A 13579-nucleotide genomic window follows, 5' to 3' on the forward strand; every position below is an offset into this window, starting at 1 on the left:
GCTTTATTTTTTTCCCCTTTTGGAAGAGTACATGCAGGGTTGTGGTCTTAACTGAGGAAGTTCTCTTGAGCAGAGCATGGATGAGGAAATGAATTGGAAGGGTGGAAAAGACCTGTGATATTTGTGAAGGACCGGAGGTATGTTTCAAAACACCTTTGCCACCAAAGCTTCTGTCTTAATGTACAAGAAGAGGAAGGCTTGAGCCTTGATGCTTCCTGCACCTGTGGATTTAGGTGAGATTGTGCTTGTCTAATGGAAATGGCTCTATGCTTGTGTATGGAGACATGACACAGGGCTTCTGCATTCTTCTTCACAGTATAAGCTACACAAGCAGCATTGCAGGTCTCAGAAGGCAATGCATAGGGTATTGGGTATGGACTGTAGTGCTGTTTGCCCAGTTCAAGCAACTGTGCCTGGTAGACAGAGGGTCGGAATATTGCATGAGGTTATTGCAAGGGAGGTGGGTGGACTGAATGTGTCATGTGCTGCATGTGATTGAAGGGAACGTGCAGATTTTTGTGAAAAGAGGAAGAACTTAATGGTTTCTTTAAGCTTTTATTGTGTGGGAACTAAAATGAGGAAGCGCGTGGTCCTGGCCATCTGCCTTGCTTTTAGGGTTGGTTCCTTTATTTTAGGAAAGACTTATTTAAAATCTTTGTGTTGGATGCCACCATCCGGATGATTTCTTTGAGTGCTTTCAAATCGGCAGTATGTGACAGAAAACTTGAAGCAATGTAAATACCATTGATGGCAGCCATGTGTTTGAGTGGCTTTAACTCATTGCACCCCGTTGCTTTACTGGTGCTGCAGGACATCAGCTGGGCAGGACTTGGTGAAGCACTGCGGCTCTGCATCCCAAATGCTGTGCGTCAGTCCCTTTCTTTCCTGGGAGCAACTTGTGCGAGTCCTGGGCCTTATGGCAGAAAGTCGTGTAAACTTGTTTCAATTCTTGCTGTAACAAAGTACCCTTAACTACAAACCTCTTCTGCTTAGGCTATACCTGTGCTTCAGGTATCTGTTCAGCTACAGTTCTACAGTTAGGCATTGTGATACCTAATGCTAGAAGTCTTGTTTTGCTGGAGTTTACAGAGATTATTTCCTCTTTTCTTGTTCTTGTTGCAGCACTGAAGTGCCTGCTGCTATGCCTGAGTCCAGTAGTGGTGAGTCACTGGTGCTGGGTTGTAGGTGCTGCCCTTCTGTTAGGAGGCTGAGTGCCAGTGTGGGCCAGGTGTGGAAACACTGTGGTCTCACTTCTCAGGTACCTGGCATACGTGTGTGTCGGTCCCCTCTAGCTGCACTGATCCATCTGCTCTTCACATACGCTTTCACTTGTCTCCATGATCACCTCCATCAGCCCCACATAGTCACCCTCAGCAAGAGAGATGCCAGAGTCATTAGTGGATGGACTTTCTGCCCTTCTTGTCTCTCTCATAGGAGGAGCATTACTGCTTCTGTTCGCTGTATCTCTTGTGCTCCTGGAAACCTCTGATGGATGCTGGTCTGGTGCGCTAGCCATGTCCTCCAAACTTAAGCTGTGAGTATCGGGGCCTCTGTTCCCCATGGGGGATCTCTCCAGCACTGGAGATGCGACAGGAGTGAATGAGAAGCAGAGGGAGGTGCTGCTGCTGGGCAGTGTGTTGCTAGGTTGGGGGAAGGCACTTGGTTGCTCAGAACTGGGAGTGGTGGTTGCTGTGTTCTCCAGCGTTAGCCAGGGTGGGTGGGAGCCTTTCAAACTCTTCAGACTTTTGAAGCTGCCCTGCTGCTCGTGGTCTGGGGACTCTGCTAGGAAAGGGAATTTAGGGCTGTCTGATGCAGTGGATGGAGCTGCTGGACTTCCAGTTACGGCAGCTTCTCTGCTTTTGTTGTTAGAGTTGCTCTTTTCCTCTTCCACCATTACAACCAGTGAGTCGGGACCTTTATTCCGTTCTGTTGGCCAAATAAATGTTTCCTTTGCACCTGAGCCGAGGGAGCTCTGGCTTTTGTACATATCACTCATCCTGGAAGGTGAGGAGTTGACAATGACGTCCTTAAGAGAATTTGAGCACGCAGCTATGCTGGAGAGTGCAGGGGGCTTCTTGCGCCCTTGGCGTCTAGAAGGGAAGATCATGGGGATGGAGCTGATGGGTGTCTGTGGAGCACTGTAGAAACCAGGTCTCTCATAAAATGGGGTCGATATGAAGGCATCAAACTCCCTTAGCTTTCCATCCTCCCCGTCCCACTGCTCCTGTGAGTTGGTGTCTCCCCTCGGCTGACTGATGTTCCCCGACTTGCCCATGTCGTGGTACGTGTAGTGGGAGAAGGGGGATGTGGGCTCCCCTCGCCTGCGCAGTAGGTTCATCCGGGAGGAGGACCTGGAGAAACTTGGTGACTGGACACCCAGGAGGCGGCCCAGGTGTCCCAGTAGTGGTGTGGAATGGTTGGCTTCCTCATTCTCTTTAATTTGCTCCAGGGGCTGGAACTCCATCTCTTCTTTCTGCATGCTGGGGAAAGGCAAAACAGGGTGTTACGAAGCCACAAAAGATGGTGCTTTGTGGTGGTGAGGCTGGCAGCACAGGGAGCATTGCTTCCAAAGGCAAGCTTCTCCTGTACTGCCACATCAGTTATGTGTTAGGCCCTCCGCTACAGGGATGCTTGCTGTAGAGGAGGGGGGCAAGAGATCAGATGTATTCTTTGTGAAGAAGGGTACTGGCTGTCACCTTTGGACAAATCTGTGAGTATTTTAGAGCAAGGTTTCACAGACTAGAGAGGAAGACAGTGTTCTTTCTTACTCGAGTATAATATCCTGCACTGCACCTGCTCTAAGGTGTAAATGCTGTCTGTTCTGACTCTCTGTAGCTGCATTCACCTGATATCAAAGGTTGATCCAAGGAACGATGGGCGCTTGTACTCAGCGGTGGCTGCAGTGTAAGGTGGCTGGGGGTCGGGCTCGTTCCAATATAGGTCCTTCTCCAGAATGGGCAAATCCTGATGCATCTCATCCACTGCCATAAGGGAGACCTGGGGGGGACAGCAGGAATGTTGAGGTGAGCAGCCTGTTCTCAGCAGACAATGGGATGCAGGGCAGAAGGCAGCAGTGTAGTGTGGAAGTGAAACAAGCAGCTGGATTTCCTTTATGTTTTCCTGTCACTTCTGGTTTTGTTGTTGTTGTTGTTTGATTTTTGTTTTGTTTTTGCCATGGAGAGATTTGATTAATTAGAAGGGAAATGGTACAGGAGGAGAAATGAAAGCAATATGCTCACTAGAACCAATGAGTTTAGTGTTAGGGAGTTCTGAAGGAGGAGAGTTATTGCCCAGAAGAAACCAGAGGAGGTGATTATAGGTATAGGCACAGTGTGGGAAAAGCCAGGGAATGATGTGTCATTGAAAGGCAGTGAGGGTCTGAAACAGAATCTGGATCCAGCATGTGTGCTGGAAGATGGACCAAGGGGGCAGATGAAACCTCAGTTGCAGCCCTTAGTGTTCCTCTGCAGGTCAGGAGAATTCTGCCTTCACTTTACCTGCAGGTTCCTGTCGATGAGCCTGTTGGTCTCAAAGTCATCATCGTCCTCCCCAAAAGGGTTAATTAGTTGCTCGGCCACCTGCACACGGAGAACACACAGCAAAGATCGTGGTCATACCCACCTTTCCCTGCAGGGAGAAAATCTGTTGGACAGAGCCTGGAAGGGTGACATGCCCTGAATTTGGAGCAATGCTGGTTCTCCACAAAAAGGGGTGGCTTAAAAACAGAAGCTTGCCAGTTACTAGGAAGCATCGTTATACAGGTAATGCAGTCCACTGCCTCTCTTATCCCCCAAACTTAGGAAAGGTGAAGCTGATATTCAAGCAAGATACTCAGAGTCTGAGAGTCGTCGCATTGCCCTTAGCTCCCGTTGGCTCTCCATTTGTCTACCAGCAGCTGGCATGTTGCTCATAGACCACAGTACACAGCTGGGTTCTTTGTGAGCGTACAGTGGGAAAAACCCAGTGGGTCAGATTTCAGCTCCGGGCATAATTTCTCGGACATACCTTTAACCAGCCAGCATAGAAGAAGAACTGCAAGAACGTAAAGACAGGCACGAAGAGATCTAGCTCATGGCCAGGGTATGCTTTTTCAGGATCCAGGAACTGCCGCCCGATCAGACAGGCCAGGAAGAAGCTGTAAACAGCCATGGTCACCACCTGGGAAAGATGCCAGGGGACACAGCAGAGAAACTTCAATTCCCAACTTGCCTCCTCAGCATCTTCCTCTTCTGTTCCCACCCCCCGCTTATATCAAAACTGCAGTGCTGGCTCGGGAGCCTTTTGAAAGCCTTGTATTCAGTTACAACAAGCTTTCCCTCTGTTGTGTTTTTTTTTTGTTTTTTTTTTTCAAGAGGATTAATTTCCACTGCAGGTAACTAAGTGTATCCTCTGCCCTTCACCAGTTATGTATACTGCATTTCATTCCATGCTGTCCCTGGAATGACATCTGTGTCCTAATAGTTCTCCGGAGCCCCTCATGATCTGCTTGGTGCTGGTAAGATACCTGGGATAGGAACCCTGAGCATTAGTGCCAGCTGTGGTTTGGTCCTAATGAAGGATATTTTAATATTTGCCTGCTTGCTTGCCCGAATTTCAGGCTACAGTTAACTTTGTACTTTTTCTCTGTAATCATGAGTCTGGAAACTTCCACTTTTCAAATTAATAGCAGCTGAGACTGGTGTCAAGCAGGAAGGTTCAAAACAAACAGCCAGCATCATGAGATTCTAGAGTTAGCCCAGCACTTCCCAGCAGGGAATAGCACAGGGCTGCCTCAAGATGCACAGGTTACAGGGTGCCTGCAAAGACAAACATTGCAGTGTGGATGGGCAACCGTAGACTAAAAGGTCATGCACTGCAGAGAGGAGACTGTTCCAGATCATCTGGCAGATCCTGCTCACAACTCCAAGACCCAACTGAGGCGGACAGAGGAGCTGCCAGTTTGGGCCCAGTCTTTTCTACAACCTGGCATGGCTCTGTTTTGTGGATCTAGACTACAGTACTATCTCCCTCTCTGCAGGACATGGGTCTGCATGTATCTGTGTATTCTGTGCTCTCATATGGAGCACATTATAGGTAACTAATTACACTAAGGGAGTGTTTCTGTAGAGGTGGTTGTGTATTACAGAACTAAGGGTGGATGGTGTGTGCGCCTATGTGTGAGTAAGAGCCAGCAAGGGGCTTGCACGTGCAGGCATGGATGAGAGGTCCAATTATATGTAGCATCAGCATGGTCTGTGTGTAGGGCAGGTACGGGATCAGGGGGGATTCTGGAGCAGCATGTGTAGGCAGATAGTGCAGCCATGGATTTGGGGGAAGCCTCTCTCACCTGGGTGTAGACCAGGGGAATGCTGATCCAGTCGTACCCATAGAGCCGCCCGCACTGGCTGCGCAAAGTGTTGAGCTCCTGCAGGGAGAAAAGGAAAGACCTGTTGGCACTACATGTGTGTGTCCTTCCCCATCCCCTGCTGCTCTGAAAAAACATAGGTCTCTCAGCACATGAATCTTAGAGAGGATGAGCTGCTCCAGAGTTGTTATTTTCTCTGCAGCTGTGCAAGGACCAATTCCAGGTCCTGCCTGTGGAGTATGGCCTGCATCCCAGGACTGTCCAAGGGTTTTCAATAGTGAAGTTCTCTATAGGGACCTTGGTTGTTTAATATGCTTTTGACTTCTCCTGCTTTTTTTCTGTGGCTTTACAGTTGTATCCTACAGACCTTCATTTGGCACTGGAATGTGTGAATGCTGCAGGAAGGTTGATTCAGAACCTGCTACATAGACGTCTCATATGACTGCACCTAGATGTGAGTCAAATGGTTCTTCCCAGTCCCAGTTTTGTGAAAGGTGTTACATTCTTTAGCCTCTTCTGTGTGTGGCATCGCTAATGTGTCAACAGGCCATGAAAAACTCTACTTTGCCATCTGCTAGAGAGTGGCAGTGGAGGTATTTCCCATTAAAATGAATGTAATATCCCCAGGGACAGACATGGCTCACTATCTGGACATCCTACCTCAGTGTTCCTGTTTCTTGCCTGACCTCTGGAAATCCCTGCTGTTCCACCTGGAGGACTGGATGAGGATCTCAGTTGCCTATTGATTGTCACTCACATTCAGGATGCCTTGGAGCAGCACGCTGTCTCGGATCCTCCCCTCATTCCTTGCTTTCACAGCCAGGTTGGAGAACCACACGCACGGGATCCAAAACTTGTTGTGGGGGGAGTTCAAGCTCTCAAACTTCTTGTGCTCTTCAGGTGTCATGAGGCCTAGGTGCAAAAGAATAGGTGAGAGAGGAATGGCCATAGAGAGTAGGAGGTAGTCACTATAGCTCTTTTTATATTCTGAGAAAGACTTCATTCAGCCTTTGGAAGATGCAGAAAAGGATGGTGAGCTTTGTTAAAACACTGATTTTTAAATAAGTGCAAGAAGACTTTCTCATTTCATAGAATAACCCAAGTTGGAAGGGACCCATAAGGCTCACAGAGTCCAACTCCTGGCTCCACACAAGACCATTCAAAATTCAAACCCTCTGAAAATGTTGTCCAGAATCTCCTTGAACTCTGTCAGCCTGAGGCTGGGCAGCCTGTTCTATGTCCACTGCATTCTGGTGCAGACCCTTTCCCTAACCCCCAGCCTGCCTCTCCCCTGACAGCTCCATGATTGGGTCCCGTCCCTCAGCTCTCTGCCCCCCACTCCCCTTGTGAGAAAGCTGTAGACTTTGGATGTCTGCAGCATGTCTGACCCAATCCCAGCCAGCAGGGAGATAGAGAAATGCTGAAGGTGCAGTTACAGAGCATATTTAGACAGTCACTGAGAACGTGATAACTCATGTCCTAGAATTGCACCATCTCTGCTCCAGAGGAGGTCAAGTGGCAGGGTGCTGCTGCCCACCTGGCCCAGAGCTGTGTCGAAGGCAATACTGGTACCAACCTGCCCTCACCACATGCTCCATGCTGGGAAAGCGCTTGTAGACAGCAGTGCTGACGGAGCGCAAGATCAGCACGCTGCACAGGTTGCTGTAGCGCATCAGGGTGCGACGCAGCAGCCGCCCATACTCATCCTCCCCATCCACGTTGCAGGAGACCAAGTTCATGATGCGGTCAGGCCATGGGATGCTCTCGTACTGTGCCCACCAGCGGGACACCACCAGGGCCACGTAGAAACCTGGAGGTGAGCCGAACAAGTTAGCCATCCTGAAGGAGGGGAGGTGTATGCTCTTGTATAGAAAGGCTGGCACTGCTCTTAAGGGGATGAGGGAAGGCAGACCTAGAGGTGATTTGGATCTCCATGCTAAAGCTAACGTTTGGCTTTCACAGCTTATCTAGAGATATTTGGTCCTTTCCCTCCTGGTAGAACCCAGAGCATGTCAGCGTATCTGTGCAGTGAAAGCTGTGTGCATACCTCACAGCTGCAGCATTAACTGATGTATTTATAACAAAGGCAGAATGAGAGGACTGCTTAGTGAATCCTGCCTGCTTGAAGAGCTGTATCAACCCAGGGTGAGAGAAGAAATGCTGCCTGCTTCCCCTCCCTGCGTGTTCACAGTCAGAGCTCCTTACCCAGCACAAAGGACACAGGGATTAGCTCAGCATAGCTGTTGCAGTAGAGTGCCAGCTTCTCAAACATCAGCCTTTGGCTTTCGCTGAGGATCAGCCTGGAAGGGAGGAACAGAGGCATCAGCCTTAAGGAGGAGACTGTGCCTTGTTGGGCCTGCTGGGTAAGACTCTGGCAAAGGAAAACAAGGGCACAGAGCCATGGCACAACCACACTGTGGGCATGGGGTGATGTGGGGAGCACTCAAAACACCCTGCTGACATGTCCAAAGGAGCCTGAAGTGGTTGTTGAGTGGTAACTGCTGCAGCCTGATTAGAGAGTCCTATGTTTTCAACCCAGGGGAGAGTGCTATCTGGAATCAGGGGTTTGCCATAGTGCTTGGATGTGCAGCATGTTTTATTTAATACCCTGCGAAATATCATTCCAAGCTCTGCTCACTTCAATGGTACCCAATGTGAGTTCTTTCTTCTTAGAGCTGCTTTCCTGCTTCCATTCTGCATTCACCCAACCAGGGGAGCTCTGTGGCTTTCCCCACCCAAATCAGACCTACCCCAGTGCATAGCTGCCTTCTGACAGGTCTGCAGTCTGATGTCTGCTTTCAGAAATACTCAGCCACCGCAGCAGTGGGGAAAGACTGGAGAGTGTCTGGCTGGCTCCTTTTTCTCAGGACTGCTGTTCCAACCCTTGGTTGTCCTGCTTTGGGACTGGCTGAGAACGAGGGGCTGTGGTGGTGCTGGTGTAAGGATGCTCACCTGTAGACAAGGCTGATGGCGAAGTAGAGGGAGATGAAAATAAGGAACTCAGAGTAGAGGAGTTTGTAGATGCTGCCTTTCCACTGGAGCAGGAGCTGTGAGAAGGTGCCTAGGCGGGCATCGGCCACGCGGTTGGTGTATGTCACTGTCATCACAGATCCTGGTAGAGACACAAAACGAGCAGATGTTGAAGCTGCCAAGCAAACCTGCACAGAGGGAGGAAACAGAAACCTCAGGCGTCCCAGCAAGGCGGAAAGGAAGGAAGAAAGAATGAGCGAAAGAGCTGAAATCAAAAGACAAATCTGTTCAAGTCATTAAGGTAGAAAACCAAGAGGAAGCTTATGGTGGGCATGTAGCGTGATGTGCTTAGCAGCTTCTTCCTGTGTTTTACCTGCACATAAGCTGGTTGCAGTGGCAGAGAGCACACTTTTGGTGAAACCCTATGTTTCTAGCATTGGACTGTCAGTGTTCAAATGGAGCAGCTCGATGGCAGTGGACAGAGCCCATGTGCCGCTGTTTTCCACACATACAGTTGTTTGAGATTAATGATCAGTCTCACGAATTCCAGAGTTCCTCATTTATCTGTCTTTAAATTAAGGCTGATGTGCACAACCAGACTATGCCAGCCCTGGTCCTGTAAGCAAAACAGCCTTCACTGTCAGAGAGCTGAAGGATGGATTTTGGCTGGGCTTGCAGAGCACAAATTCCGGTAACTCCACCTCCCCAGTCCTCATTGTGAGATAAACGGTGCTGAAAGAAAAAAGAGCTTTTATCCAATCATGTGGCATCCTCGCTGCATTTATTGCTTTCTAACCCTGTGTAAATAATTATTTATCATCAGTTAATTGTTGGTCTGACATTCAGATAAACCTGAAGTTATATATAAAAATAAAAGCCAGCGTAATCCGTGCCATTCATGAATAATTATTCAATGCAAAAAATGATGGAATTTCTAAGTTGAATCAAAACACACTGCATAGTTGTTAGACACTGCTTTGGCAATGTGGTTAATAGTAGAGGGGCCTCGGGCTCTTTCCTGAGTTATGGAGATGGGGAGGTACGTCCAGGGCTGATTCAGCCCTTGCTGGTCTGCAGCAGCAGCTGCGGGCAGGTGAACTTGTGTCCATCCTCTTCATTTAAGCATCCCAGTGAAAGACTTATAGTTAGGTGGGGAAAATTCATGTCCAAGACAGCTGGTGCCGTGAAGATAAACTGCAACGTCTGTTGGCTGATTCAACAAATAACATCTTTGTTCTGACTTTGGCTTCTTGGTTCTGCTCTTCCTTTGGGTTTCCTTGTTGCAACTCTCCCTGAGGCCCCCAGTGATTCTATCGGAGGGGCAGAGCTGGCACCTGCCCTGCCAAGAGCTCCCCAGCTGCACAAATGCCCCTTTCACTGCAGTCTCATACACATTCACGCCTCTCCCATGTGTATTTCTGGTCAGCGCACAGGATTGAGAAGTGTTTTGTAACTGCCCCGAAGGCATCACACACATGAGCTGTACAGATGAGAAATGTATGGAAACACATGCAAATGTGCTGGGGGCCGCTTACAGAGAGCAGAGTGTTTGCTTTAGGCTTTGGGTCTTGAAAGTGCTCAGGGAGACTCTTCATTGCGTAATTCAAATGCAGATTCACTTTTTACCAAACATGGAAAACTTCAGCTCTTGTCTATGTAAGTAATGGATGTCACCCACCTCTGTGCAGTTCTGCTCAGGCACGGGACGTGAGGCTCTTCCCAGTGCTTCTGCCTGCAGTCCTGTGCTCTTAAGGCAGCTCCATGCCTGCCAGCCTGTGTGCTTGGCCCTGGCTGTCACTTGGCAGCTGGCACACTTGCAGTGCTATGTGGGGTTGAAGTTGGTGGTGTGAGGCAGCTCACTACAGCACCGTCACAATGGTGCTGGTGAGGCAGAAGACCCGTCCCTGCACAGAGCCCACAGAGCCCAATTCCCCATAGGGAGATGGGGAGCACGGCACTGCCTGTGCGTCTGCTCCCCGTCTCTGCTGGCATCAACTTGGCAGGTCCCCCTGAGCTCACTGCTGCACCTGGGGATCAGCTGACACTGACCAGCCTTTGGGAGTCCCCAGCAATGAGGATATTGCAGCAGCAAGCCAGATTTGTCTGTGCAAGTTGTGTTACCCGCTGCATAATGCTGCAAGTGGACACGAGCGCCTATTGCAAGTGCAGGGAACAAAGAGATACAGTGGACAGAGAAAAGCCAGAGGAGTGATGAGCGCAGATGCACAAGAAGATAGACAGACTGATCAGCTAATCTTGGAAGGAATCTTTCCGCTCTTGTGAGGATACTCACAGTCACGGGCTCCTGAGCTGCACTGGAGACGGTGGAGGTTTGGTCCTGCATGTGTCCTCGCTGGGTCCTTTGTGGCCAGCACCACAGCTTGCCTTTCCTTGCCCCCTTGGCTCATGGGGGGATTGAACCTGACAGACGTGGTGTACTAAGGAGCCTGAAACCCACTTGGGAGCTGCAGCCGGTCACTTGATGCCATAATCCTTCCTCATTACAAAAGAGACTCTGTTGTCTTTTGCCCTGTTCCTTTCTAATCTTCTGAGTAAGCCCTGCGTGTTTATAGAGGCGGCTGAAGGAGGGGGAGGCAGGGCTGGCTGCTCCACACTGCTGCTGCTAACTCCTGGCACAGCCATGGTGGCTGCCAGAGGAGAAGCATTTTCTGCTAATTCTTTCCTGTTTGGTCCCTTTCTCTGTCACAATCTTCCGGGAGCCCCAGGAGATTATGCAGAGCTGGAATTTTGCACAAATGTTGTAACGTGTGTCCCCCTTTGGGGCTCGCACAGCCCTCTCTTCCCCAGGTGCTCCTGGATCATTTGGTTTGCAGAACACCTGACCCATGCTCTGCTAGGCTCTCAGCAGAGGTTTCTCTGTAATTCACTGCCTGTCTCCCTGTCCCTGCTGTCCTTGAAGGAGGGACTGATCCATTGCAGGGACAGAATCTGGCACTTGTCCTTGTTAAGCTTCATGCAGTAGAAGATTGCACAGCCATCCAAATTGCCAAGATCTCTCTGCCAGGCCTCTCTATTGCCAATCTGTTTTAACATCCTAATTTAATATAACACACAAACTTATTTAGTATACATCTGAGTTCCGTATCTAGAGCACTGATAAAAACATTGAAGAGAAATGGCCCCAACATGAAGCCCTGGGGAACCCCACTAGATACTGACCACTGATCTGGTGTAACTCTGTTTTCTGTAACCCTTTGATCCTGACCCATCAACCAATCATTCACTCACCATATCCATATTATTTTTGTGTCTAGTTGTATGGTGGGCATTTCATCTAGAAGCATAACACAGTATTGAAAGCTTTGCTTTTCAGCTAGGACCTCTACAGATTCCCAAGACCATAGAAAAATAATTGCAGCTCCTTGGCCCTGGAGTGAGAGGTGACATTTTTGGGGCTGAAAGGAGGGCAGGGCAGATGAGAAGAGACAGCACGATGCTTCTGCTGTGTGAGATATAGAAGAACAGGCATGGGGAGGGCCATGGGGAGAAATTCACATTCACGGTATGGAGCAAGATAGAGCTCTTATCAGTGGCCAGATGCTGGTAAGTAAGGGGTTGCTTCACTGGCCCAACCATAGCAAAGCCAACTGACTGACTGATGCAGCACACAGCTTTGTACCAGCCCTATCTGTGAGTATCACGAGCAGTGTTCACCAGGACATAAAAGCCCAGCTGTCCTGCCCTTCTGAAGCCTTATCCCTGCCAGCAATGAGGCAGAGTGACCGTGGTGTGGCTGTTACCCCAGTGTGAGCAGCACCTATCTGTGACAGGAGGTGAGGTGCCTTGGTTTTGCAGATGCTCTGGGCCAGTGTCATTCCTGAAAGTCACACTGCACTGCCTGTATTAACTGCTTTGTTGTGGGGCTGAGCTTGCTGCAAGGTCCCTGAAACACTGCTGCTGGGTTCCAGCTGCTCCCAAAGGATTTTTATAGCAAGAATCATAGTGCTGTCATCCCAGCAGGGTCCCTGAATGACTCAGGATGATGAAAATGTCTCTAAACACCCAAAGAGTTCCATGTATGGGGGAAGACATGAGAGAGCACAGGATTGGGCTCTCTCTGGAGGCAGGGTTGTCCACATGAAGGGTCAGGGTCTGGGGAGGACACATGTCTTTGAGATACCACTTTGCATACACATCTAGAGAGAAGGGATTACTAGGCAGGCAGACAGAGATAGTTCTAGAGGGCCCCAGTGCCTGAGTCCATGTCCTTTTACATGGCAAGAACAAAAATGGTTCTCTTGATAGATTTTCTGGAACTGTGGGGATTTTCTGTGATCGTGGGGACTCTAAGGAGGAACAGCAAAATCTTGAGCATCCAGCTCTTGATGGAGGGATATGTCCCTATCTGGGGGACTCTGCTGCCCTCCTCTGAAAGCAGCTCATCCAGCAGTTCATATGGCTCAGAGTTACTGTTAGGACAGCACCAAACATCCGTGGCATCTAATAGGAAAGTAAATAACTGAGGGACTACCAGTGTGGCAGCAATACTTGGATCACTTTCTGCATTCCCCGAGGCCTCAGTTCTTCCAGGCCTGAAGCAAACTGCCAGTCTGAAAGCAGCAGAGGAGGAGCAAGGATGCACTGACGTCCATCCTCAGTCTCGCTGCCTTCCCACTGTCCTTGCAGGCCCTGGAATCCTTCCCATTTTCTCCATTTTGCAGATGTGCAGATTGGGTTACTGTGACGGGAAATGAATCCCTCCCCCTGTGCTGACTGAAATTCATTTGCTGCAGCTGCCTCCGGGAAGGGGACAGAGCCCTCCCTGCAGTCTGACAGAGAACAAGTGCTTTTCTCAGGACACCACGGGTGTCAAAGCCCAGTGAAACCCCTCTCCCATCTCTGCTTTCAGTGCCAAGATAGATGCTGATGGGTTTTATTTTTTCAAACTAACACTCTTCCTCGGAGTGTGATGTAGAAAAAAAACACCAAAATATGAGAGTATCTGAGGAATTGCTGTTTTTATAGACAAGACTGACTCTGATGTTTGAGCTTGCCGTGAGCCTTTGGAGAGGATGCAGTGACCATCAGTGCTTTTGTGAAGAACCTCAGGCCTCTCACCTTTACAATGCAGGATTTGTGGCAAAAATCCATCTCATTCGGGACCCATGGAACTCAGGACAGGCTGAGGGTGCTCAGTGTGTGCTAATTGCTGTCTTTGAGGACCATGTACTGTTTGGACAGTCCTTTCTTTCCAGGTTTCCCAGCTGCTCTTCTTTTTCCTGTCTCAATGTCTCTTCCTCTGGG

General features: G+C 49.3%; 1 protein-coding gene across 2 annotated transcripts; it reads right to left on the reverse strand.

The window, feature by feature from the left end:
• Positions 1–2: 2 nt before the first annotated feature.
• Positions 3–10852, reverse strand: BEST1 (bestrophin 1). 2 transcript variants are annotated; one of them, XM_015863681.2, is made up of 10 exons: positions 10608–10852; positions 8297–8456; positions 7550–7644; positions 6921–7154; positions 6102–6256; positions 5327–5404; positions 4006–4158; positions 3498–3578; positions 2846–2997; positions 3–2480 (listed from the first exon to the last, which is right to left on the reverse strand). In XM_015863681.2, exons 2-10 carry the CDS (start codon positions 8446–8448, stop codon positions 1289–1291), a joined length of 2292 nt encoding a protein of 763 aa, XP_015719167.1. In that variant the 5' UTR covers positions 8449–8456; positions 10608–10852; the 3' UTR covers positions 3–1288. The 2 variants fall into 2 exon arrangements, with proteins under 2 accessions (XP_015719167.1, XP_015719165.1); XM_015863679.2 differs by lacking the exon at positions 10608–10852 and having other exon boundaries at positions 8297–8566.
• Between the last annotated feature and the right edge of the window lie 2727 nt (positions 10853–13579).

This window comes from Coturnix japonica, chromosome 5, assembly GCF_001577835.2.
Source record: "Coturnix japonica isolate 7356 chromosome 5, Coturnix japonica 2.1, whole genome shotgun sequence".
NCBI lineage: Eukaryota > Metazoa > Chordata > Aves > Galliformes > Phasianidae > Coturnix > Coturnix japonica.